A 24952-nucleotide genomic window follows, 5' to 3' on the forward strand; every position below is an offset into this window, starting at 1 on the left:
AACGTTTTTGTTCTATCCACTTTTTGGCTGTTAGGAATAGTGCTGCTATGAACATTTGGGTACAGGTTTTTGTTAGAATACATGCTTTCAGTTCTTTTGAGTGTATACCTAGGAGTGAAATTGCTGGGTCATGGTAATTATGTTTAACGCACTGAGGAACCGCCACAGTTTTCTACAGCTGCTGTGCCGTTCATTTTACATTCCCACCAGGAATGCAGGAGGGTTTCGATTTCTTTCCATGCTTGTCAACACTTGCTACTTTCTGTTTGTTTTTATGCCATCCTAGTGTGTTTGAAGTGGCATCTTGTACTTTTGGTTTGCATTTTTGTAATGACTAATGAATTGAGCATCTTTTTCCATGTTTGTTGGCCAGTTTTCTTTTTGTTTGTTACTGAATAATATTCCATTTTATATGTACTACACGCTTATATATCCGCTCATCAGCTGACAGACATTTGGGTTTCTACTTTTTGGCTGCTACCAAGAACGTTTGTGTAGGGTTTTTGTGCAGTTGTATTCTTTTATCTTGGGTATATATGTAGGAGTGGAATTGCTGGGTCATAAAACTCTGTTTAACATTTTGAGGAGCTGACAAATTATTTTCCAAAGTGGCTGTGGGATTTTACATATTCATGGTTTAGATGAAGATTTCTCCACGTCCTTAACTCTTGTTTTTGGTTGTCTTTTTTTCTTCACAGCCATCCTAGTAGGTATAAATGGTATCCCTGTAGTCTTGATTTGCATTTCCCTGATGACTAAGGTTGAGCCTCTTTTCATATGCTTCTTGGCCATTCCTGTATCTTTGGAGAAATGTCTATTCACGTCCTTTGCCCATTTTAAAATTGGGTTATGTATTTTTTTATTGAGTTGGAAGAGTTCTTTATTGGATACACATCCCTTATATTGGCAAAAATTTTCTCATTTCTGTGGGTTTTCACATTTTTGATGTTATTTGTAGTGCAAAAGCAATAATGATGCAGTCCAGATCTTTCTTTCTCTTTCTTTCTTTCTTTCTTTCTTTCTTTCTTTCTTTCTTTCTTTCTTTCTTTGCTTGTGCTTTTGAGACCATGTATAATCTGAGGTCCAAGCATTTTTTATATAAATATCAAGTTTCTTTTCCACTAGGTGTCTCCTTTTTTTCTTTCCTTCTTTAAAGTTCATTTATTTTGAGAGAGCATGAGCTGGGGGAGGAGCAGAGAAAGAGAGAAAATCCCTGGTAGGCTCTACACCTCAGCACAGGGTCTGACGTGGGGCTCGAACCCACAAACTGCAAGACCATGACCTAAGCCGAAATCAAGAGTACAACACTTAAACCAACTGAGCTACGCAGGTGCTCCCATTTTCTCCTTTTGTTTAAGCGTTTCTTCGGACTCTTAGCAAGAATATTTTAAAGGATTAAACTAATGGTATCAATATCCTTTCTTTAAATGTTTATTTAAAGAGAGAAAACAAATGAGCAGGGGCAGAGTGAGAGGGAGAGAGAATCACAAGCAAGCTCCATCCTGTTAGGCTCACAACCCTGAGATCACGGCCTGAGCCAAAATATAGAGTGGGATGCTTTCTTTACCAGTTGAGCCACCTGGGTGCCCCATCAATATACTTTTTTTTTTTTTTTTTAAGTACTTTACACGATTGTTAGAGGAGATTCCAGAGCTGAAGCAGTGTTTAGATCTACTCAAAGACTAGGTGAATCAAGACTTTTATTTACATTTCTGAAACCGCTTAGTACAATCACAGATGAAAGCAATCTATAGTAAATCCTATATCCACAGAATTCTGAAAATACTGTGTCTTAATTCTTACAAGCAGAGGTTTTGCTAACAATGAGGGTGATAGTTAAGTTCCTTGCAGTAAATTGGTTGGGTGGGAGCTGTGGATTTTTCATTGTGATCCATATTGCCCATCAGAATGATGGTTCCACTTTACAGTCCTGTGTAAGAATGTCTCGTTTCCTCACACCATTCACTAACACAATGTTAATCATACTTTTTGATCTGATAGGTCTTGTGTGTTAATTTGTGCGTGTGTGTGTGTGTGTGTGTGTGTAACAGTTAAAATTTTGATATGGGTTTTCAGTCTGGACTAGTTTTATCCTTCTAGCTGTGTATATAGAAGTACAGTGTCCACTCTGTTCTCCTTAGAGAAACAGTACTGATGACTGTTACAAAATTAAAGCATTCTAGTAGGTCAGTATCATGCCAGTTTCAAAAACATTTCAATGACTTCTCATAGCTCTAGTCCAAAAACAAAGGTTTTATTTGTTAGTAATCTCTATACCCAACATGGCGCTCAAACTCACAACTCCGAGTAAGAGTTACATGTTCCTCCAACCAAGCAGCCTGGTGCCCCTGTAAGTTGTTGGTTTAAATAGGTGTCTGTGTTCCATGAAACACGTGTCCTTGTCTATTCTTGTTCATTGTTTTGCATCTTTCTGCTGTCTAGCCCTTGAACACTCAGAACACTTAATCCTTACCCAGTTTTTGTGTGAAAGCTCAGCTCCTCCTTAATTTCAGGCTCATAGCTACCCACCATTAACGTTGTATACATATCCTCTTTTTCTCTTTCTGCATATTTTTTAAATATGATACATATATTTAAACATGGTAAATACTTATTGAGTACCTGTTCTGTGCCTTGCTGGGGTAATATTCATTCTTTCATTCAACAGATGTTTTTGGTATCTACTATGTGAGCTTGGTGTAGTATTCTAGAGAGGCTCTGGGATAAAGCCCCAGAAGGTGAAGTTCCTTTCTTCATGTGCCATATGTTTTATAAATTTTTAAAGTTTTTTTTCTTTTTAAATTTATTTTTAGTTAATTAATTTTTTTTTTTAATTTTTTTTTTCAACATTTTTTATTTATTTATTTTTGGGACAGAGAGAGACAGAGCATGAACGGGGGAGGGGCAGAGAGAGAGGGAGACACAGAATCGGAAACAGGCTCCAGGCTCCGAGCCATCAGCCCAGAGCCTGACGCGGGGCTCGAACCCACGGACCGCGAGATCGTGACCTGGCTGAAGTCGGACGCTTAACCGACTGCGCCACCCAGGCGCCCCTTTAGTTAATTAATTTTTAACTTTACATCCAAGTTAGCATATAGTGCACCAATGATTTCAGGAACAGATTCCAGTGATTCATCCCCTCTAACACCCAGTGCCCATCCCACCAAGTGTTTTCCTTAATGCCCTTTGCCCGTTTAGCCCATCCTTCCTCCAGCAACCCTCTGTTTGTTCTCTATATTTAAGAGTCCTTGTGTTTTGTCCCCCTCCCTGTTTTTATTTTTGTTTCCCTTCCCTTATGTTCATCTGTTTTGAATCTTAAATTCCACATATGAGTGAAGTCCTAGATTTGTCTTTTTCTGACTAATTTCGCTTAGCATAATACCCTAGAGGGAACTAGAGTTCTATCCAGGTTGTTGCAAATGGCAAGATTTCGTTCTTTCCGATTGCCGAGCAATGCCCCAGTGCGTGCATGCGTGTGTGTATACCACATATATATACCACATCTTTATCCGTTTATCTGTCGATGGACATTTGGGCTCTTTCCATACTTTGGCTATTGTTGATAGTACTGCTATAAACATTGGGGATTTAAAGTTTTTATTTATTTATTTTGGAGAGAGAGAGACCCAGTGGGGAAGGGCAGAGAGAGGGAGAGAGAATCTCAAGCAGGCTCCGCACTGCCAGCACAGAGCCCTGATGTGAACCCTGAGATCTTGAGAGATGTTGACCCGAACCAAAATCAAGAGTCGGACTCTTAACCTACTGAGCCACCCAGGCACCCCTCATGTGCCATATATTTTACAGGTGAGACAGAATATAATCAAACAGCATGACTGTTATTTTAGAAGAAAAAGGGAGCAGCTCCTGGGTGGCTTAGTTGATTAGGCATCCAAGTCTTGGTTTCTGATAAGGTCAAGATCTCAGGGTCTTGTGATCTAGCCCTGCCACCTGTTCAGTGCTGGGTGGCACTTGGGGGCAGAACCTGCTTAAGAGTCTCTCCCTTGCTCTTCCCCTCCCTTCCTCCCTAGCTCACTATTTATTTATTTATTTATTTATTTATTTCCCTCCCTAGCTCTTTCTAAAATAAAAATAAATCAAAAAAAATTTTTAAAAGGGGAGGAATGTCCCACTGCATACTTTTTGCCAGTTATTTTTATTTGATAATGTACCTTTTTCCATATTAGTGCATCTAGAAAACTTACCTTACTCTTTTTAATAGCTATGTGATACTTCATTGTGTAGAGGTAGATGTGTTATAATTTAGCCATTTGCCTCCTGAAGGACCTTTGGGTTTCTGGGTTTTGCTGCTGTATAGATCCTGCTTCTGTAAACATCCCTCTATATGTATCTGGGTTGAGTGAGTGTTTTCACTTAGGTTGCAAGTTGAGAAACTGCTGAGTAGAGGGCATGATGACCATTTAAAATTTTGATTGGTGGTAAAAGTTCATACTATTTAATACTGCATCCTGTATTCACCCTATTTCACCCTGGGAAATAGGCATTCTTATTTCAAACATCAACGTCATTAGTGAAAAATACCATCTTATTTTCATATGCCTTTTTTTTTTTTTTTTTGCTAGTGGCTTTGGGCATCTTGTTATATATGGGTGTTCTGGATTGTTGATCATTTTCTTACTGATTTTCAAGAGCTCTTTGAGTATTTCTGCTGAAGGTACTTTGCCCCCAATTTTTTTTTTTTTTTGACTTTGTGGGTTTTGTTTCTCTTTTGGTACATTCAAACTCATGATATTTTTATGTGGTCATATTATCAATGCTTATCTTTATGGCTTCTGGATTTCCCAATTCCAATATTGTAGAAATATTCACCCATGTTTTGTTTTAGTACTGATGGTCTCATTTTATGTATTCAGTCTTTTTTTTTTTTTTTTTTTTTTTGTGTGTGTGTATTCATTCTTTGTCCTCTTCAGTTTCATTTGATTGAGGGAGTGAGATAAGGATCCATCTTTATTTTACTTTTTACCAAATGGCTACTCAATTTTTTCAAACCATTTATTGAGTAATCTAGTCTTTTCCTCCACGAGTTCAAAAGGCTACCTTTATTATATGACAAATTATTGGGTATACTTGGATTTATTTCTCATCCCTGTTCTAATGATTTGATTCATTGTATCTCTTAGGATCGCCGTTCCACTTACTGGGTAACAATTAAAAAATACCTGATAGGGTGAATCCTTCTTAATTACTCTTAGAATTTTTCTAGTGTTCTTTTTTAATTAAAATTTATTTTTTTACATACAGGAAAGTACACGAATCCTAAAAATTACACAGGATGAATTACCACAAAGGGAACATACCTATGTATCTGCCACCAATATTAAAATGGCACTAGCATTCCAGAACACACCCATGTTTCATTTGCTGCCTCTTAATTGGTCATTAGCCTCTTCCTGCTCCTTAAACGTAACCAAGCACTGCCCTTACTTTGGACACCACAGATTGTTTTGCCTATTTTGAACTTTGTGTATAATTAGTTATACCTTGTAGTTCTTTTTGTGTCTGGCTTCTTTTGTTCAGCATTGTGTGATTTGTCCACATTGTGGGTAATGGTAGTGTGTTCATTTTTAATGTGCAGTATTTCATTGTGTTACAATATACTTTATCCTTTCTGCTGCTAATGGTCATCTGGAATTTTTCCAGTATTTGGCTGTTATGAACAAAGCTGCAGTGAAAACTTTTGTATGTATCTTTTGGTGCCATACATACGCTTTTTTTCGTGTGTGTGTGTGTGTGTGTGTGTGTGTGTGTGTGTGTTTTATTTATTTATTTATTTATTGAGAGTGTGTGAGCCCGGGAGGTGCAGAAAGAGGCGGGCAGAGGATTCAAAGCGGGCTCCTTGCTGCAGGGAGCTCGATGTGGGGCTCAAACCCATGAACTGTGAGGTCATGACCTGAGCTGAAGTTGGAGCTTCAATCCATTGAGCCACCCACGTGCCCCTTTATGTATACATTTTTGATAAAAGGACTTGCTGGGTCATAGAAGTTTATTTACCTTACTAGATGATGCCAGAGACTGTTTTCCAAAATGGTCATACCACATTCTACTCTCATGAGTGCTCTGTGAGAGAATTCATTTGCTATATATCCTCACCATAATCATTTTAATTTTAGCCATTATGATGGATGTGTCATGACATCGAACTGTGGTTTTATTTTATTTTTTGGTTCATTGAGAGAGAGAAGCGGGGCTTGTGTTTTACCTGAAGTGGGACAGAAGCTCACCCAAGGTGGGGCTCGAGCTCACTCAGTGTGGGACTCGAACTCTCGAACTCCCAAATGGAGTTTAGCCTGAGCTGAAGTCTGGTGCTTAACAACTGAGCCACACCCAGGAGCCCTTATTTTACTTTTTTAAAGTTTATTTATTTTAGGGGTGCCTGGGTGGCTCACTTGGTTAAGCATCCGACTTCCCACTCAGGTCATGATCTCACAGTTTGTGAGTTCAAGTCTCATGTTGGGTTCTGTGCTGACAGCTCAGAGCCTGGAGCCTGCTTCCGATTCTGTCTCCCCCTCTCTCTCTGCCCCTCCCCTGCTTATGCTCATGCTCTGTCTCTCTCTCAAGAATAAATAAACATTTAAAAAAATTTTTAAAATAAAGTTTATTTATTTTGTGAGAGGGAGAGACCTGGCAAGGGGCGGAGAGAGAGAGAGACAGATCGACTGAGCCAGCCAGACACCCCAGGCCCCATTTTTCTATTTGGTTATTGTGTTGATTTGTAGTTCTTTATTTTGGATAAAATAAAGCTTTGTTGGGGTGTGTCTGGCTGGCACAGAGGAGCATGCAACTCTTGATCTCAGGGTCATTAGTTTGAGTCCTATGTTGAGTGTAGAAAACACTTGAAAGAAAGGTTTGAATATATAGCAAAAATCTTCCACTCTTGCCTTTTTATACTTTAAAAAAAAATCTTTTCATTTTTCAGAAATGTTTATTTTTGAGAGACAGCGAGAGAGAGCGCGCAAGTAGGGAAGGGGGGCCAGAGAGAAGGGAATGGAGGATCCAAAGCCGGTCTGCACCGACAGCAGAGCCTGATGCAGGGCTCAGACTCATGAACCATGAGATCATGACCTGAGCCAAAGTCGGAAGTCCACCACTGACCCACCCAGGTGGCCTTACTTTTTTTGTTTGTTTGTTTTAAGATTTTATTTTTAAGTAATCTCTGTCCCCAACCGGGGGCTTGAACTTAAAACCCTGAGATCAAAAGTCACATGCTCTAATGACCGAGCCACCCAGGTGCACCTACTTTTTACTGTCAGTAGCGTTTTTTAATGAACAGAAACACTAATTTCATTATAGCCCAATTTATCAATATTTTTCTTTATGGTTGTTACTTTCTTGTGTGTATTTAGTTTAAGAACTCTTCATCTTCCCTCAGGTCCTAAAGGTATTATCTTTACTGTCCTCTACAAGCTCTCTTCTATTGTCTTTCAGAATGAGATCTAGGTCCACATGGCGTTGATAACTTATTTTATTCTTGTGATTAGGGAAGTAAGGGCCTGGAAGAATTTAAGGGTTTCCTGTTTTTGTGACCTTGGCAATGTAGAAGAGAGTTGAATGACTGTCAGTGGTAAATAGCTTTGATGATAGAAGAAGGTTTAGAAGAGAGGGAGAGAGGGAGGGAGGGGGAAGGAGAGAAGGAGAGAGGGAGAGAGAGGACATACATGGGGGGGGGAATAAAAATTAGCTAAATGGGGCTTTCTTTTACAAATCCTCTGTACCTCATGTCTTTCTTGGCTTCCAAGGCAATGATCTAATTATTAAGAAAAAGTTATTCTTATATTTGGGACAATCTTACAAAGAAATGAATAAAAGAAAAATTCCTATTTGATCTAAAATTCTTTCCTGTGTAATATTAAAAAAAAAAAAAACACTCTTTCAACTTTGTGTAATAAAACTAATTGAAATTTAGATTCCAAGATGGCACAAGATGTTTTTCTTGTGGCTTTATTTATTATATATTCTTCTATGTGCACTCCAATTTGAGTACTGATGAGCTAAAGTGGAATGTAGTGACATTAGGCTTCTAAGGAGTCTGAGCTCGCTGGTGACTTGATGAAGTCATCAAAAATAAAGCTACCCCTCAGACAACAGGTTGTAATATTTTTGTACTATTCCTTCTGATTTTTTTATTCTTATTTTTTTAACGTTTTATTTATTTTTGAGACAGGGAGAGACAGCATGAACAGGGGAGGGTCAGAGAGAGGGAGACACAGAATCTGAAACAGGCTCCAGGCTCTGAGCTGTCAGCACAGAGCCTGATGCGGGGCTTGAACTCACGGACCGCGAGATCATGACCTGAGCCGAAGTTGGCTGCTTAACCGACTGAGCCACCCAGGCGCCCTTGGAAAGGTATTTTTTAAGTTAGTACTAAGAATGTATCCACAGGATGTTACAGAGTTTATAAAAGTACTAATTTCTAATCACTGCATCATAGTCCATTTTACATGCCCCAAAGTATTGAACTATTTTCTTACTGGGCATTTGTCTGCCTGCCTGCCTGCCTTTTACTGGCCTCCCCCACCCCTTCTTCTTTTGTTAAGGTCTTTTTTTGTTGTGCTCCTTCTGAGCATCCTTGTAAATAAATATTATCTACCTTTTTGATTATTTTCTTAGAAAAAAGTTGTAAACGTTACATGAACATTCTTAAGGCTTTTGAAATACATTATTATTGCAAGATTTGCTCCCGCTGTCTGTACAATACGTGAAATCTGTGTCTCTGTGTCCTTGACATCAACTGAGTATGAAATTTAAAAAATTTTTGCCAGTTTTATCAGTGAATGATGGTATCTTTTATGAGTGAAGTTGGAAGGTATTTTATTTAAGCACGAAGCCATTATTTCCCAAATCGTATAAAGCTTGAGAAATGTTTCAAATCCTCCTCCTTGGAGAACTGAGTCCCACTGTAGGAGGGAAAAAGAAAAAAATTCCAAGTCTTAAATAAGCCTATCCACACAGGGAAAGACTTTTGACTTGCCAGTTAGCACCTCCCTCCTACCTCCCACCTCCCAACATCTTTCCTTTAATACCAATTTGGTATTAGAAAGGAATTCACGTATTTCCCAGTAGGCTCACTTTTTAAATCCTTTTTGCTTGGTTAATCCCTTTCTCTAATAGAAATTTGAATTTCAGGCCAAGTGATTTAATATGCTAATTACAAGAGTTGGATATATTGATCATTTTTATGAGCTGCAGGTTTTGAATCTGGACTTAATGGGGCATAACTTGAGGTTTGGAAAAAGGAAGATATTTCACTTTTGCTAGGCGGCAGAACCTCAAAGGTTGATTGGATTCTTCAGCTTAAAAACATATACTTAACATTTTTTAAATATCCAATAAACTAAAGGATTGCCAACACTTTAGGATGGCGTCCATCCATGATATTTAACAAATTTGGTGTTTAATTTTATTGACTTTGTCAGCTGCTTCTCATATTTCTTTTGCGTAAAACTTTGTATGGCAGAAATCCTAGGAGAAGGGAAGGGGGGCATACATGTTAAGGGATCTGTTTGTTGCTGTTTTGTTTTTATGTCTGATTATATCTTGCATATCTAATACCTGAGACCTTGATACAATGAAGTTATGAAGAAAAACACTAGAATTTTCAATGACTAGAACCTAGAGTTCAGATCATCTTATTTCTCCTTTATGTTCACTTCTTCAGGAAAATAGGTGCTTTAGTAACTTAACAAGTTTCCTTTTCTTTAAAAAAAATTTATTTATTTATTTATTATTTTTTTTTTACATTTATTTCTTTTTGAGACAGAGAGACAGAGCATGAACGGGGGAGGGGCAGAGCCAGAGGGAGACACAGAATCTGAAGCAGGCTCCAGGCTCTGAGCTGTCAGCACAGAGCCCGACGTGGGGCTCGAACTCGCGCACCGCGAGATCGTGACCTGAGCCGAAGTCGGCCGCTTAACCGACAGAGCCACCCAGGCTCCCCTAAAAAAAATTTTTTTTAAATGTTTATTTATTTTTGAGAGAGAAAGAGAGACAGCATGAGTTGGGGAGGGGCAGAGAGAGAGGGAGACACAGAATCCAAAGCAGGTTCCAGGCTCTTGAGCTGTCAGTACAGAGCCCGATGCGGGGCTCAAACCCACAGACCATGGGATCATGACCTGAGCTGAAGCCGGACGCTTAACCAACTGAGCCACCCAGGTGCCCCAACAAGTTTCCTTTTCAATGAAAACTTAAATAGTTAAGGGTGAATAGTTGATAGTTATATGTTTTAAGTAGGGAAATGGTTTTTGTTTTTATTTGTATGTGTATATGTATATATATATGAAAATTATTTTTAAAAAGTATGCATTGAGAACATGTATTCCCACCTCTGCTCCCATTTCTTTCACATCCTCTGTAAAAACAACTTTTATATTCTTTAAAAAAATTTTTTTTGAATGTTTATTATTTATTTTTGAGAGAGAGAGACAGAGTGCCAGCTGGGGAAGGGCAGAGAGAAGGAGACATAGAATTTGAAACAGGCTCCAGGCTCTGAGCTGTTAGCACGGAGCCCGATGCGAGGCTTGAACTCACGAATGGCGGGATCGGGACCTGAGTTGAATTAAGTAGGATGCTTAACTGAGAGAGCACCCAGGAACCCCTATGCTTTTTTTCTGTTTAATTTTTTTAATGTTTATATTTGAAACAGAGAGAGAGACAGCACAAACAGGGGAGGGACAGAGAGAGAGACAGAGACAGAATCCAAGGCAGGCTGTAGGCTCTGAGTTGTCAGCACAGAGCCCAACGCGGGCTCCAACCCATGGAACTTCATGAGATCGTGACCTGAGTCAAGTCAGACACTTAACCCACTGAGCCACCAGGCACCTCTTTTCTATTCTAAGTTTATTTTGAGAGAGAGCCTGTGAAGTGGAGCAGGGGAGGGGCCAAGAGAATTCCAAGCAGGCTCTTAGCTCCACACAGGGCTTAAATCCAGGAACCACCCATGAACCTCGAGATGATGCCCTTGCATACGAGGGGCGGGGGTGCACTGAGAGAGAGAGAGAGGGAGAGAATCTTAAGCAGGCTCCACGCTCAGCGTGGAGCCCAACACAGGGCTCGAAATCACAATGGTGAGATCATGACCTGAGCCGAAAGTCTGAGTCTGACTTTGAACTGAGTCACCCTGGCACCCTAAGGAACAACTTTCATTACTTTCTGCAAGCACATTTTCTTATTCCTCCCCTTTCTGACACAGTGTTGCATACCGCATACAGTGTTTTCTTTGTTTAGTTTTGTTTTTAATGTGTGTTTATTTTGTGAGAGAGAGAGACATGGAGCCAGAATCCCAAGCAGGCTCTGCTCCGTCAGAGGAGAGCCTGAGGTGGGGCCGAACTTACGAACTGTGAGATCATGACCTGAGCCGAAATCAAGAGTCTGGTGCTGAACCAACTGAGCCACCCAGGCACCCCATTCCCCATACACTGTTTTATACCTGTAGACGTTTCTATGTCAGTAGTTAAAAGCTTCCTGGTTGGTTTTGTTTTTGAGAAGTCAAAAGCTTTAAAAAATTGAGGTAAAATTATATACATTGAAAGGTCCTGTTCATTTAGACTTTTTTCAGTAGATTTCATTTTTAGATTTTATATTTGGGTGCTGCTATTTGTTTTTTTGTTTGTTTTTTTAAGTAGGCTCCAAGCCCAATGTGGGGCTTGAACTCAAGATCTTACCCCAAGATGAAGAGTCCCCTGCTCCGCCCACTGAGCCAGTCAGGTGCCCCCTAGATTTTATTTTATGGAGTAGCTTTAGGGTCACAGCAAAATTGAGTACAAATCTGGAGGTTTCCCATGTACCTCTGAGCCCACATATGCATAGCCTTTCCCACTATCGCACCCCCCACCAGAGGATTACATCTGTTAACAGTCTCCATTCACACATCATTATCATCCAGTAGCTATAGTTTGTTTTTTGTTTTTAATTTAGGTTGATGTTCTTTTTCTCCTAAGAGGTTATTATTTATTTATAGCAACCTCTGTGCTCAAAGTGAGGCTGGAACTCACGACCCCAAGATCAAGAGTCACGTGCTCTTACCCGATGACCAGTCAGGTGCCCGTTTTTTTTTTTGGTTTTTTTTTTTTAAGTTTTAATTTAAATTCCATTTAGTGTAATATTAGTTTCAGGTGTATAATATAGTGAAACAAGTGTGCTCCTTAATCCCCATCACCCATTCTGCGCATCCCCCCACCCCCCTTCCCTCCTTTCTGGTAACCATCATAATGTTTATAGTTTACATTAGAGTTTGGATTCTGTGGGTTTGGACAAATGTATAATGACATATTCACCATTATAGTATCATATGGAATAATTCACTGGTTAAAAATCCTCTGCCCTGCCTATTCATCCTTCCACCCCTCCTAACATCCCCCCCAACTATACTTTTTACTATTTCCGTAGTTTTGTCTTTTTCAAAATGTAATATAATTAGAAATAGTACATGGCCTTTTCATATTGGCTTCTTTTTTTTTTTTTAATTTTTTAGTGTTTATTTTTGAGAGAGAGAGAGAGAGACAGAGTGTGAGTGGGGGAGGGGCAGAGAGACAGGGAGACACAGAATCTGAAAGCAGGCTCCAGGCTCTGAGCTGTCAGCACAGAGCCCGACGCAGGGCTCGAACTCGGGAACCATGAGATCATGACCTGAGCCAAAGTCAGATACTTGACCCACTGAGCCACCCAAGCTCCCCACACATTGGCTTCTTTTGATTAGTAGTATGTATTTAAGCTTTTTTCATCACTTGGTAGCTCATTTCTTTTTAGTGCTGTATAATATTTCATGTTTGGATATACCATGTATGGTTTATCCGTTCTTTATCACCTACTTATCCTTTATCAACTATTACCTACTTAAGGGCTTCTTAGTTGCTTCCAAGTTTTGGCAAATAAGTGCACAGCTGCTTTGTAAACATTTGTGTGCAGGGTTTTGTGTGGACAAGTTTTCAGCTGCTTTGGATACATGCTTAGGAGCCCAATGAGCATGATTGTTGTATGGTATAAGAGTATGTTTAATTTTGTAAAACAAAACACCAGACTGTCTTCCAAAGTGGCTGTAACCACTTTGAATTCCCACCAGCAACGAGAGTTCCTGTTGTTCCAGTCTCCAGTCTCACCATCATTTGTTATTATCAGACTTCTGGATTTTGGCTATTCTAATAAGTGTGTGGTGGTATTTCATTGTGGTTTTAATTTGCATTTCCCTGATGACATATGATGTGGAACATCTTTTCATATGCTCATATCTTTGATGATGTGTCTGTTGAGGGCTTTGGCTCATTTTTAAACACTGAGGTTGTTTTTCTTATTTTTGAGTTTTAAGAGTTCTCTGTAGGGGTACCTGAGTGGCTCAGTGTGTTAATAAGCCTCTGACTTCAGCTCAGGTCATGATCTTGCAGTTGGTGGGTTTCAGGCCCCACTGCAGGCTGCTTGGGAGTCTGTGTCTCCCTCTCTCTCTGATGCGTGCGTGCGCTCTCCCTCTTTCTCTCTCAACTTAAAAAAGAGTTCTGTATATATTTATTTATTTTTTAAAGTTCTTATTTTCAGAGAGAAAGCACAAGTTGGGGAGGGGGCAGCGAGAGAGAGGAGAAAGTGAGGACCTCAATGAGACTCTGAGCTGCCAGTCTGAGCCCAGTGCAGGGTTCGAACTCACAAACCCATGAGATCATGACCTGAGTTGAATTCAGATGCCCAACCGACTGAGACATACAGGTGCCCCTCTTTGTATATTTTAAAAGACAGCCCTTTATCAGTTGTCTTTTGCAAATATGTTTCTCCCAGTCTGAGGCTGGTCTTTTTATTCTCTTTACAGTGCCTTTCATAGCAGAAATTTTAATTTTAATGAAGTCCAGTTTATCAGTTCTTATCTTCATGGATTGTGTATTGTTGTATCGAAAAAGTCATCATTAAATCCAAGATCATTTAGATTTTTCTCCTAAGTTATCTTTGAGGAGTTTTATTGTCTTGTGTTGTTTTATATTTAGGTCTGTGATCCATTCTGAGTTAATTTCTGTGAAGGGAGTTCACTAAGTTTTTATAGGTAATCACCACCCCAGTCAATGTAGAGAACATTTCCAACATCCCAGAAAGTTCCTTCATACCCTCTTCCGCTTAGTTCCCATCTCCCTATAGGTAACCACTATTCTGATTTCTTTCTACATAGATTAGTTTTGTCTTTTCTTGAACTTTATATTAATGGACTGCTAACAGTCCATTATTTTTTTGTGTCTGGATTCTTTCGCTTTACATCATGCTTTTGAGAACCATCTATGTTGCATGTATCAGTTTTTTGGGGGGAGGCGGACTGAGTAGTAGTCTGTGGTATGAATTTACCCTAATTTGTTTATTCTATTGATGGATATTTGGATCATTTACAGCTTGTAAATAAAAATTTCCTATTAGCTTTCATGTACAGTCTTTGGATATTTGTATTCATTTCTCTTCTATATGGTTATATTTTATAGTACTGTATGGATTTTCCTTAGGTTATTCAACCAGTTCCCTGTAAATTAATTGATACTGGGCTTATTTTCAGTCTTTTGCTGTTACTAACAATGTTTCAAAATATAACATTTATTTTATTTATTTTTAATGTTTATTATTATTTTTTTAATGTTTGTTTATTTTTGAGAGAGAGGGAGACACAGAATCCAAAGCAGGCTGCAGGCTCCAGGCTCCAAGCTGTTAGCACAGAACCTGACACGGGGCTTGAGCCCGTGAGCCCATGAGATCGTGACCTGAGCCGTAGTTGGAGGCTTAACCAACTGAACCACTCAGGCTCCCCAAGAAGACTTAATGACATTGTTTGGTTTTATTTTATTTTTTTAACAACTGCTAATCAGTTTATTAAAAAGGTTGATTTAAGCATCTGCAATGGTGACTTCAGCCTTGACTCTCAGCTCAATACTGATGGAAGTAATCTGCTTACCAATCTTAGAAGGACTGTGCAAATCAATGAGTCACTTGTGGATCCTCATCTGAAAACGAGCCCACGTCTTAGAACCCTCACCACAAGGAGTTTTTTGATAGTGATTCTCATAGTCTTGGTAGGCTTCCCAACTGGTCCTTTCACTTTGAGACTCTTCCTTTGTGCCTCTGATCAAGTCATTCTAATCGAGGGAATCCCCACCTCTGGTTCCACCAGTGTCTTCCTGGTGTATTTAAAATTCTGACTGCAGCAAGATTTCCTGACCCCAACGCAGGGCTTGATCTCACAAACCATCAGATCCTGACCTCAACCAAAATCAAGTCAGAGGCTCAACAAACTGAGTCACCCAGGAGCCCCTTAAAGAGTGTTATTGACATTGTTTTGTTTTTCTTTAAAAAAATTTTTTTAATGTTTATTTTATTTTTGAGAGAGACAGAGTATGAGCGGGGGAGGGGCAGAGAGAGAGAGGGAGACACAATCTGAAGCAGGCTCCAGGTTCTGAGCTAGTCGGCATAGAGCCTGATGTGGGGCTCGAACTCACAAACTGTGAGATCATGACCTGAGCTGAAGTTGGGGACACTTAACCGACTGAGCCACGCAGGCGCCCCTGTTTTTCTTTTTTAAATGCTTATTTATTTAAGTACCTGAGACAGAGCACAGGTGGGGGAGGGGCAGAGAGAATGAGAGAGAGAGAGAGAGAGAGAGAGAGAGAGGGAGAGAGAGGGAGGGAGACACAGAATCTGAAACAGGCTCCAGGCTCTGAGCTGTCAGCACAGAGCCTGATGCAGGGCTCAAACCCATGAGCTGTGAGATCCTGACCTGAAGTCGGGCACTCAACCAAGGGCCACCCAGGTGCCCCTGACATTGTTTTAATAGTTAATTTGCTTTGGGGATTTTTTTTTTTTAACCTGACCTGAGAAATGGAAAACTTTAGATGGTCGTGCTTATTTTAACACTGCCAATGTTTCCGAGCAGGTTGGGTCTTAGAAGGATGGATGAAAAGATCCAACCTTGGAATCCCCTCAAAGAAGGCTGCTGTAGGGCCAGTCACCCTGCCTCAGAATGGTAACTGCACATTGTGAAACATGGTTAGCCAGGATCCTGAGGCCTCATCTGTCCCAAAGGCTACGTGCTGATGTTCTTTTGGATCCTCTTGGGCAGAATGCAGAATTTCAGATGAAATCAGGTTGTTGGATGAATGAACATTTTATGAATTTCTAGATGTATTTTCAAGGCATCTATTTTTTTGTGATTTCCAACCTTTAAAGAACATTTTTTAAAATGTCATTTCCACCCTTTAAAAAACATTTTTTTTAAAAAATGTTTTATGTATTTTTGAGAGAGCACAAGGGGGGGAGGGACAGAGGGGGGGGGGTGGACAGAGGATCTGAAGCTGGCTCTGGGCTGACAGCAGAGAGCCCAACTCAGGGGCTCGAACTCACCGCTTGAACTTCGAACTCCTGAACTGTGAGATCATGACCTGAGCTGAAGGTGATGCTTAGCTGACTGAGCCACCCAGGTGCACCAAAAAAATATTTTAAATGGAACCACATACATAAAAACCTGACTTCTTTTCCCCCCTCACTCACCACAAAAGTGATAATTAGTAAGTGCTGTTGATTTGAACTTGGTGCCAGCGGCATCTTCTGATCCTCATTTCTTGTCTCTTCGAACAGCATCCCTTTTAAATTTCACTGTCATTTCACTGTCATTCCCCTCCCCCGCCCCAACACACACACACACACACACACACACACACACACACACACACACACACACACACACAAACAAGAAGAGCCAGGATTTATTCTTTGAAAAATCTCCCATTAAAAAAACAAAAACAAAAACAAAAAAACCCTTAGAGGCTTAAAACTTGTCTTATTGAGAAGCAGGAGGAGCTTTATAAGAATGGCATTTGTTGAAAAAGCAAAACTTGTGGAATCTTCAGGTGATTCTTATAAGGCACTCTGGTAGAGAAGCACAATTAGAGGCTCTTTCTAAAGTGTAAATCCGATTATTTTTCTTTTAAATAGCTTATGGTGGCTCGTTGTTGTTGTTGTTGTTGTTGTTGTTGCTGCTGCTGCTTCTTGGATGAAGTCCAAGCTCTTATCTGTTCTGTGAGCTGATGTGGCCCCTGACTTCCCTGCAAAGCCTCCAGCTGTGCTGAGCTGGAAGGCCTCCTCCCCTCCGTAGCTTGGTGGAGCTGGGCGGGCTGCATTGATTTCCTCCTGCTTGATTCTCCAGCCTTCCGTCTCCATTTGCTCCCCTCTGCCTGGAATGCTCTGGAGTTTTCCCTCCCCCATGGAGTGAGTTCCTGAGCACCCTTGGAGACTCTCACCTCCACAGCACCGTGCCTCCCTTCCTGTGAGATCTCTGCTGTGGAGTCCAGAGTCCCTGCTTCATGCCATCACTGCATTGATGTCTCTGAAGTTATCCTTTTGCTTGCCCGTCGCCTCATGTGCTGCGAGCCCGTCTTTGATGCCTAGGACCTTGTCATTCCTTTCAGTATCCTCAGGTCACCCTTTGAAGTCTAGTTGCTTTTATAAGATGCTAGGTTCGGGTTACACAAAATGATACTGTTTACTGTTATGTGCGTGTTGTGATCTGTCTAGTGGACATGTATTGATTGATAGCAGTGTTGATAGTAGGCACCCTGAGGCTTTTTATATGTGTGTGTGTGTGTGTGTGTGTGTGTGTGTATAAACATATATATATGAACATTTAATGCTATAAATTCCCCTCTAAGCACTTAATTTAGTTCCATCTCACAACTTCTGGTATGCTTTATTCAATTCAAAGTATTTTCTTATTTTCCTTGTGATTTCTTCTCTTTTCAAAAGCTTTCTTTTGTGAAAAATATGTAAGGAACATCACGCCCTCCCCATTAGAAAAATTAGAGTCATAATGGGGCATCTAGGTGGTTTAGTCAGTTAAGCGTCCAGCTCTTGATTTCTGCTCAGGTTATGATCTCATGGTTCGTGAATTTGATCCCTGCATTTGGGCTCTGTGCTGATGGCATGGAAGGAGCCTGCTTGGGATTCCTGTCTCCCTCTCTCTCTCTGCCCCTCCCCTGCTCACCCTTTCTCTCTCTCTTTCTCAAAAGTAAATAAATACAGAGAAAAATTAGAGTCATAATGGATAACTTTGTATCCTGTTTATTGAGAATTCTGTTTGAGCATGGTCACATATCATTAAAGTATTGCTTGAAAAGAGTTTTAATGGCTGCATAATACTCCATGTCACTACCACAGTTCAACATCGTCCCTGTGTGGTTGGGCCAGTAGCTTGTTTCTAAACAGTTTTCTGGTATAAGCAACTCTGATTTTCCTGTGGTTGGGCAGGTAGCTTGTTGCTAAGTAGTGATGATAATCTTTGAAAGTATTTGTTGACATCTGTGTGTGCTTAAGATACGATCTGGTGGTTCTGAGTCAAAGTACCAGTAAGTCTTTATAATAATAATAATAATAATAATAATAATAATAATAATAAATAAATATATATATATGTATATATAAACATAATATACATATAGTCAAGTTGCTTTTCAGAAAAAGGCTGCATTAGGCGAAGCTTCAGTGTAGTCAGATTTTCACCAGGAGCAGGAAAGTTGGCATGCTGTCCTTCCTTCATTGACTTATGCCTGGGCCGTCTGTGACATGGTGTCCTAAGAGCTAAGAAGCAAAGATGATGAGAAAAACAAAGCAGTAATCCTTTTAATGACCATTCACAGGGACTGAGAGCTCCACCCCATTTCCCATCAAGCAGTGAATTTTCTTCCAAGTGCATAGCAACTATGAAATCATTGGCTATAAATTTTTGTTCGTTGTGTTGGAAGATACTCTTAAATGGCAGATCCTTGGAGATCTGTCGGAACAGCTGAAACTTCATCTCTTACCTGTGGCCAGTATCGAAGGCACTAGACATACGTAGCCTATTGTTTTTCCACTCTGCAGCCGAGCAGGTTTTGATCTGCGGAAAATTGATTTCCTTCTTCACAGTTTTGGGCACTATGCAGACATCTCTGTTCCCTTCTTACCTCGCTGTCTACGTGGTCCCCAAGTCCTGTTGATTCCCTCGCATCGATAAACTTGAATTCAGCTTTCCTGCGTTCCTGCTGCCACTAAACTGGTTTAGGACTTGATCCTCCATTAGGATTGCTGCCGAGGTGTTCTGCTGGCTTAAAATCACAGCAAGTCATGTCACAGCTGCTTAGCGAGTCAAACCAAACGTTTTGGAACCTATCCCCCGTCTACCACTTCAGCCACTTGGTGTCTTTCTGTCGCACAGTTCTGGAGAAAGTACCTATTGGGATTCATCGTTATGTTTCGTTGTCGCAGTGTTGTTGCATATTCTGTGGACCTGTGCACAGGGGTAGAATCCTTGAAACAAAATGTTGGTGTCATTTTATATTTGAGACATTTTCTCAAGTTTTCCCAAAAGAGTTGTGTTTGAGCTCCCGTTGCACAGCGGCTTGTGCTTGATACTGCTTCATCGTTGGGAACTTTTTGCTGATTGGGTAAGAGAAGACATCTTTCGTGGCTGTTTTAAGTTTGCATTTCCCTGGATTTGAGTATTTTCTCCTGTGTTTGTTAACTAGCTTTATAAGAAAGTTTAGAGACAGAGAGGCAACCCGTGTTTAAGAATTAGGTCTGTCAGAGACTGAAGTGGCTTTTAGAATGGTAATAACAGGAATAGCTTTATTTAGTTAGTTCATATTTGTTAGCACTCCTAGACACAGGTGAAAGAGCCTTGAAACTAGCTAGCCAGAAGGAAAATGACTAGGGAGGGCTTCTGTCTGTTAATTCAGGGAAATTTGGACAAATCACAGATAAGGCAGGGAGCCTTTTCATGAACCACCTGTTTCTGCTTCTCAGACAAATCAGCATGTTGGTTCCTCCCTAGGCCGCCAAGCTTTCCAGGTCCCATGCCATCCAGAAGTCTCTTGCCACCTCAGAGGGACGAATGTTTCTCCCCCTGTTCCTCACTTTGCCATTTGAAACATCTTGTGGGATTTTTGTGTTTCAGTGATGGATTGGAGCTGCATCTCAGCAGCTCTTGGTAGTGTAGCCGGGGTGCCTGAGCCTCTGGCTCCCGGGGTCCCACACGGACCAGGTTTGCCTGCTCACTGACAAACTCCAAAGGCAGAGACGCGAGTGGTAGTAAAACAAGAAAGGAATTTATTTCTGTTGACACCCTGGACTGGCATCTCCCAAGACTGTCTCCCAAGTGCCAAAAATACTTCCAGGTTTATGTAAGGAAAATGTGAGGCAAAGGCTGGTGGGTACATGCAGGGAAGCAGTGAAGGTCATTGTCCTGGGTGGGGTCTTGCTGGCTCTGGGCCGTTCTTATTGCTTGGGGTGGGTGGGGGAATGGCTCACGTCAGGGGACCTTTTGTCTGAGTTCAGAGATAAGCTGGAAAGAAGAATTTAATCAGTTAGAAAGTTCAAGGTCAAAATGGTGATCATTGAGGTCCTTTCATTAGAACTACAAGACCCAAGGAACAGTTTGTTCTCAGAAAAAAAGGCCTTATAGGGCAGCGGTAGATGAAGAAACTTGGCACATGCAGTTATACAGTAATAGATATCAGCCATACGAACAAAAGTAATGTCTTTAATCTCTAGACCCAACCTGGGGCACGAACTCATGACCCTGAGGTCAGGAGTCTCATGCTGTACCAACTGAGCCAGCCAGGTGCCCCCACAAACCTATTCTTAAGCCAGCTGATGTAGAAGTAAATGAGATGGGAGAGTAGGAAAGAACCAGGTTGACTGTTTTCTCATGCTGGGTTTTTGTGGTTTGGTTCTCTGATCACCCTGGAGACAGAAGGAAGGATTTCTGAAGTTAGTTATAAGGTTTGTAGAAGTTTATATTCAGAGAAGGTGAGTGGCATCACCCTGATTAAATCAGGGCTACTTGTGACCTTGAAAAGGTTACTTGATTTCTAAGCCAGCTTTAGCAAATCCTGCTTTCTAGGGCCAAGTAAGTAATATAAATGGGTCAAACTGGCTAGGGTGTTTACACAGTAGTAAACCAGTCTTTCCTGGAAAACATGTGTGCCTGTCTCCTATCTTGAGACACTCAGCCTTCTTGATCTCTTTTTACACTTTGATAGAAACAGGTATGCAAAAATATTTTTCTGCTATAAGAAAATTGGTACACATGTGATGATAAATGCTACGTGACACCCGTGGCCTACTCTTCCCGTGGATAAAATGAACTTCCAGGGCACTGGAGACTGAATGGAGAGGTTTCATCTGTAGGCATTCTAGCCTCTGATATTGGTATTCTGTTGTGCTGCTTAGGGTGGCTTGGGAGTAATCGCTTGTAGTTAGAAATGGTTTTACCATTTATGCTTTTTAAATAGATTCTCCACTTCTCCAAACAAGACAACAAACAAACCCAGAAAAGCCCCCACAAGACTGGGTTCATGGAGAAATGGTAGCCCCTATTTGGAAATCTTTATAATCTGTTAGCATAACTGCTTTTATTACTGCAAAGCGCTGCCATTGGCTTTTTGAGTTCTTACCTGCAGGTGTGGCCCTAGGGGCCCATAAGCCATAGGTTCTGCCTGGGGGTGGTGCTTCATCACTGCTTCAGCTCTGTGGTGATGGTGTTCTAGCTGATTGAACGCTTTGTCAGTAATACCTAGCCAGCAATTAATTTAAGAAGATGTGTACAAACAAAAAAAACAATACCAACACTCTAGGGCCAAATAATGCAAGTTGCTTTCAACTTCTCACATCTGTTTTGAAAGTTTTTTCAAAGTTCAACCGTGTTTCATCTAATTATCAGGCTGCAGCAAGGACCCAACTTTGGACCTGGTTGAAGAGTACAAGATTGCCCGGGGTGGTGGTGGGGGGGGGGGGGGGGGCTGGCAGTGAGGACAAGGATAGACTCTACTTTTTTTTTTTTTTTAAGTTTATTTATTTTGAGAGACTGCATGCACACATGTGTAAACCAGGGGAGAGGGGCAGAGAAAGAGGGAGAGAGAATCCTAAGCAGGCTCTGTGCTGTCAGCGCAGAGCTCAGACGTGGGGCTCAATCTCATGAACCATGAGATTATGACCTCAACCAGGGCACCCCTCTCCTCCATCATTCTTTTAGTACATCCCTACTTCTGGGTCACAGCAAGATGTTCCACGTTCCTCTTGTACTCTGTCCAGACTTGGAATCAGTCATTTCTCCAAGGAGCCGTGGGGAAGACTTAGAAATCAAGACCTGGTTGCTAGGAGTCTCACCTTATTGCTTCTACACCCTCAGCTGACAAAAGGCCATGTAGTTGGCCTGCCCAATTACATTTCGGATAAGACAACAGATGTTTTTTAATTTAAACATGTCATTTATCGGAAATTCAAATAACTACTGTTCTGTAGTTTATCTGGCAACCTTAATCTTCCTTCAAGTTTACACTTATTATTCCTGATCCAGTACTGCGGGGTTCATTTTATTCTTCCTCCCTTTTCTTATTTGTAACTTTCCAAAACTTGGTTTCCTTTATCCCCAGTATATTTACTTATTTATTCAAATAGAGAATATACGGAAAGTAGTTTTAGAATTGTTAACCTCTCTGTGAAAAGGAAGTCATTAAGATTTGGTATTTGTTCCTTTTTAGCCTGAAGACACCACTAAATGAGCTCGCTAATGAATGACCTTATTCAAGTTACTTGGGTTAGTTCCCCCTTCCCTTCATTGTGGATGTTATTTAGTTGGAATGTGTTTATGTTAGATTTAGGGTTCTCCCCATCCTTACTGATTTCTGTGTGTAACCCACACACAGCCCCCCAGTTCAGCAGTGTATTATAGAACAGTATGTTCAGAAAAGGGTCACATACCCCGCCATTTTTGTTTACCCTAAACCCACTCATATTCTAACCACTTTTATTAGTCTCTGGTTTATCCTTTTTGTATTTTTCTGTTCAAATAGATACATGTATATTTTCTTATTTCCCTATCTTTCTTACACAAGAAAGTGAATTCTATAGGTACTGTTTTGCACATTGCTTTCTTTACTCGCTAATATATCCTGGAAATTACTCCACATCCGTTCACAGAGGTTTGTTATGTGTTTTTCATTTTACAGTTGAATAGTACTCCATTGTGCAGATGTACAGTATCCCCTACGTTTGGCCGTTTGGGTTCCCAGTATTTCACAAACAGTGCTATAATGAATACCTGAGGTGGTGTTCGTGCTGGGTTTTCTTGCACTGTTGGGGCTGTATCTTCAGGGTGAATCCTTAGAAATGAATTACTGGGTCAAAAGGTAGCTATATGTATAGTTTTGTCAGATTGCAAAATTCCTCTCCCTCAAAGTCCTACTACCAGTTTGTATTTCTCAGCAGTAAAGGAGTTCTGTTTCAGCCTTACAAATTGAGTGTGGGGTTTATACCTTCTAAGTTTTCCTAATTTTTATAGAGGAGAGATATGATAAAATACTGTATAGCATTATAGTTTTAATCTGCATGTGTAATATGGAGCTGTGACATTTCTTAATTAAAAATAATATATTTATTATTACTTTTTTTTCTGTTAGACGAAACTGCAAAGGAAATCCGAATTGCTTGGTTGGGATTGGTGAGCATATTTGGTTAGGAGAAATAGATGAAAATAGTTTCCATAACATTGATGATCCCAACTGTGAGAGGAGAAAAAAGGTAAGCCATCATTTTTTAAGTTACTGCTATGTGGTATCCCTCTGGGTTTTTGTTGTTTTGTTTTGCATCTATGATCAGAAACTATAACGGACTTTATGGGAGCCTATGCAGCTTTAAGATGTAATGGAACTAAAAACCCTATAACTGCTTGAATTGCAACAGTTCTTATTGGTAGTAATACTTTAAAACAGGTGGCCATGTAATCCAGCAAGTCTTAAATGATAGTTTTAGTTTAAATGCTGATTCTGTGTTTGCTTTAATATTGTATATTTCATTTCAAACTCATTTTTAAGCCTCTTTAAAGAAAGTGGTGAATCCAGGGAACAAACTCACATAATGATTCTACCTCGCTTTTCTTGGGTTCATTGTGTTAGATATTACACGTGTAGCAGATAGTTTTACTTTTTTAAAAATACCCATTAATGTTTTCTAAACCCTAAAGCCCGGCATTCACAAAATAGTCAGCTGTATGGATACTCTGTTAAGAATGAATCTTCGTTAAGTTCAGGAATTCTCAGTCTTAGAAGAAGTTGTAATCAACTCTCCTTGTTCCACTTCTCCCAGATCTATAGGATTTCTGGAAGTTTAATTTCCTAAACATTTTACTCCTAAATGTTGACAGTTTAGGAATAGAGCAAATGAACAAACAGCCTATGTACACATGTTCAGAACAGACCTGTCCTTGAGCCCACCACTTTAATTTTAGATTGAAGGGGGCCAAAGAAGACCAGAAGACTGGAGTTGAGCTGTCCTAAGTCTTTTCCACTCCAGTAGCCACCCCAGAAGTGTCTTTCATGAAATTATGTCCTCGCCCTGGCCAAGAGAGCCTTATGGTGGTTATACCATGTTGACCTGGGTAGTTTTAGCAAATTTTTAATCTGAAATTAAATAGTTCCTCTTATAATTTTTGTGTGTGTGAAAGGAAATTGACTCTATGATTATAAATTTTGCATTTTTGTAGAACTCATTTGTGGGCCTCACTAACCTTGGAGCTACTTGTTATGTCAACACGTTTCTTCAAGTGTGGTTTCTCAACTTGGAGCTTCGGCAGGCACTATACTTATGTCCAAGTACCTGTAGCGACTACGTGATGGGAGATAGTATCCAAGAGGAGAAAGGTTAGTGGGGCGCATGTGGGGAGGGCTCACTTCGCAGATATTGCCAGCCAGAAAACCTTCCAAATGCAGGGAACTAATTTCTTAGTGCTCCGTATGTGCCGGGCGTGGTGGTATGTCCATAAACATTGTCAGGATTCAAAATAGTTTTCACTTTTCCGGTAAATTTGTTAATGGTGCACTGAAATTGTTCATATCCAAGTGAAGGAAATACATTTGATTGTTATTATATAGCTTACATCAATAATTGCTCTAGGTAATACACT

At 40.3% G+C, this 24952-nt stretch overlaps 1 protein-coding gene across 8 annotated transcripts in view; it reads left to right on the forward strand.

The window, feature by feature from the left end:
• USP48 (ubiquitin specific peptidase 48) overlaps positions 1-24952 on the forward strand; it is a 115434-nt gene that overhangs the window by 29097 nt on the left and 61385 nt on the right. For all 8 annotated transcript variants that reach the window (XR_013557688.2, XM_060621773.3, XM_060621767.2 and 5 more), the window contains 2 exons: positions 23451-23571; positions 24533-24689. Coding sequence is in view for 7 of the 8 variants with exons in the window: in XM_060621767.2 (XP_060477750.2) it covers positions 23451-23571; positions 24533-24689 (278 nt within the window). In the remaining variant the exon portion in view is untranslated. The remainder of the gene's footprint in view (positions 1-23450; positions 23572-24532; positions 24690-24952) is intronic.

The sequence above is a fragment of the Panthera onca genome, chromosome C1, assembly GCF_046562875.1.
Source record: "Panthera onca isolate mPanOnc1 chromosome C1, mPanOnc1 haplotype 2, whole genome shotgun sequence".
Taxonomy (NCBI): domain Eukaryota; kingdom Metazoa; phylum Chordata; class Mammalia; order Carnivora; family Felidae; genus Panthera; species Panthera onca.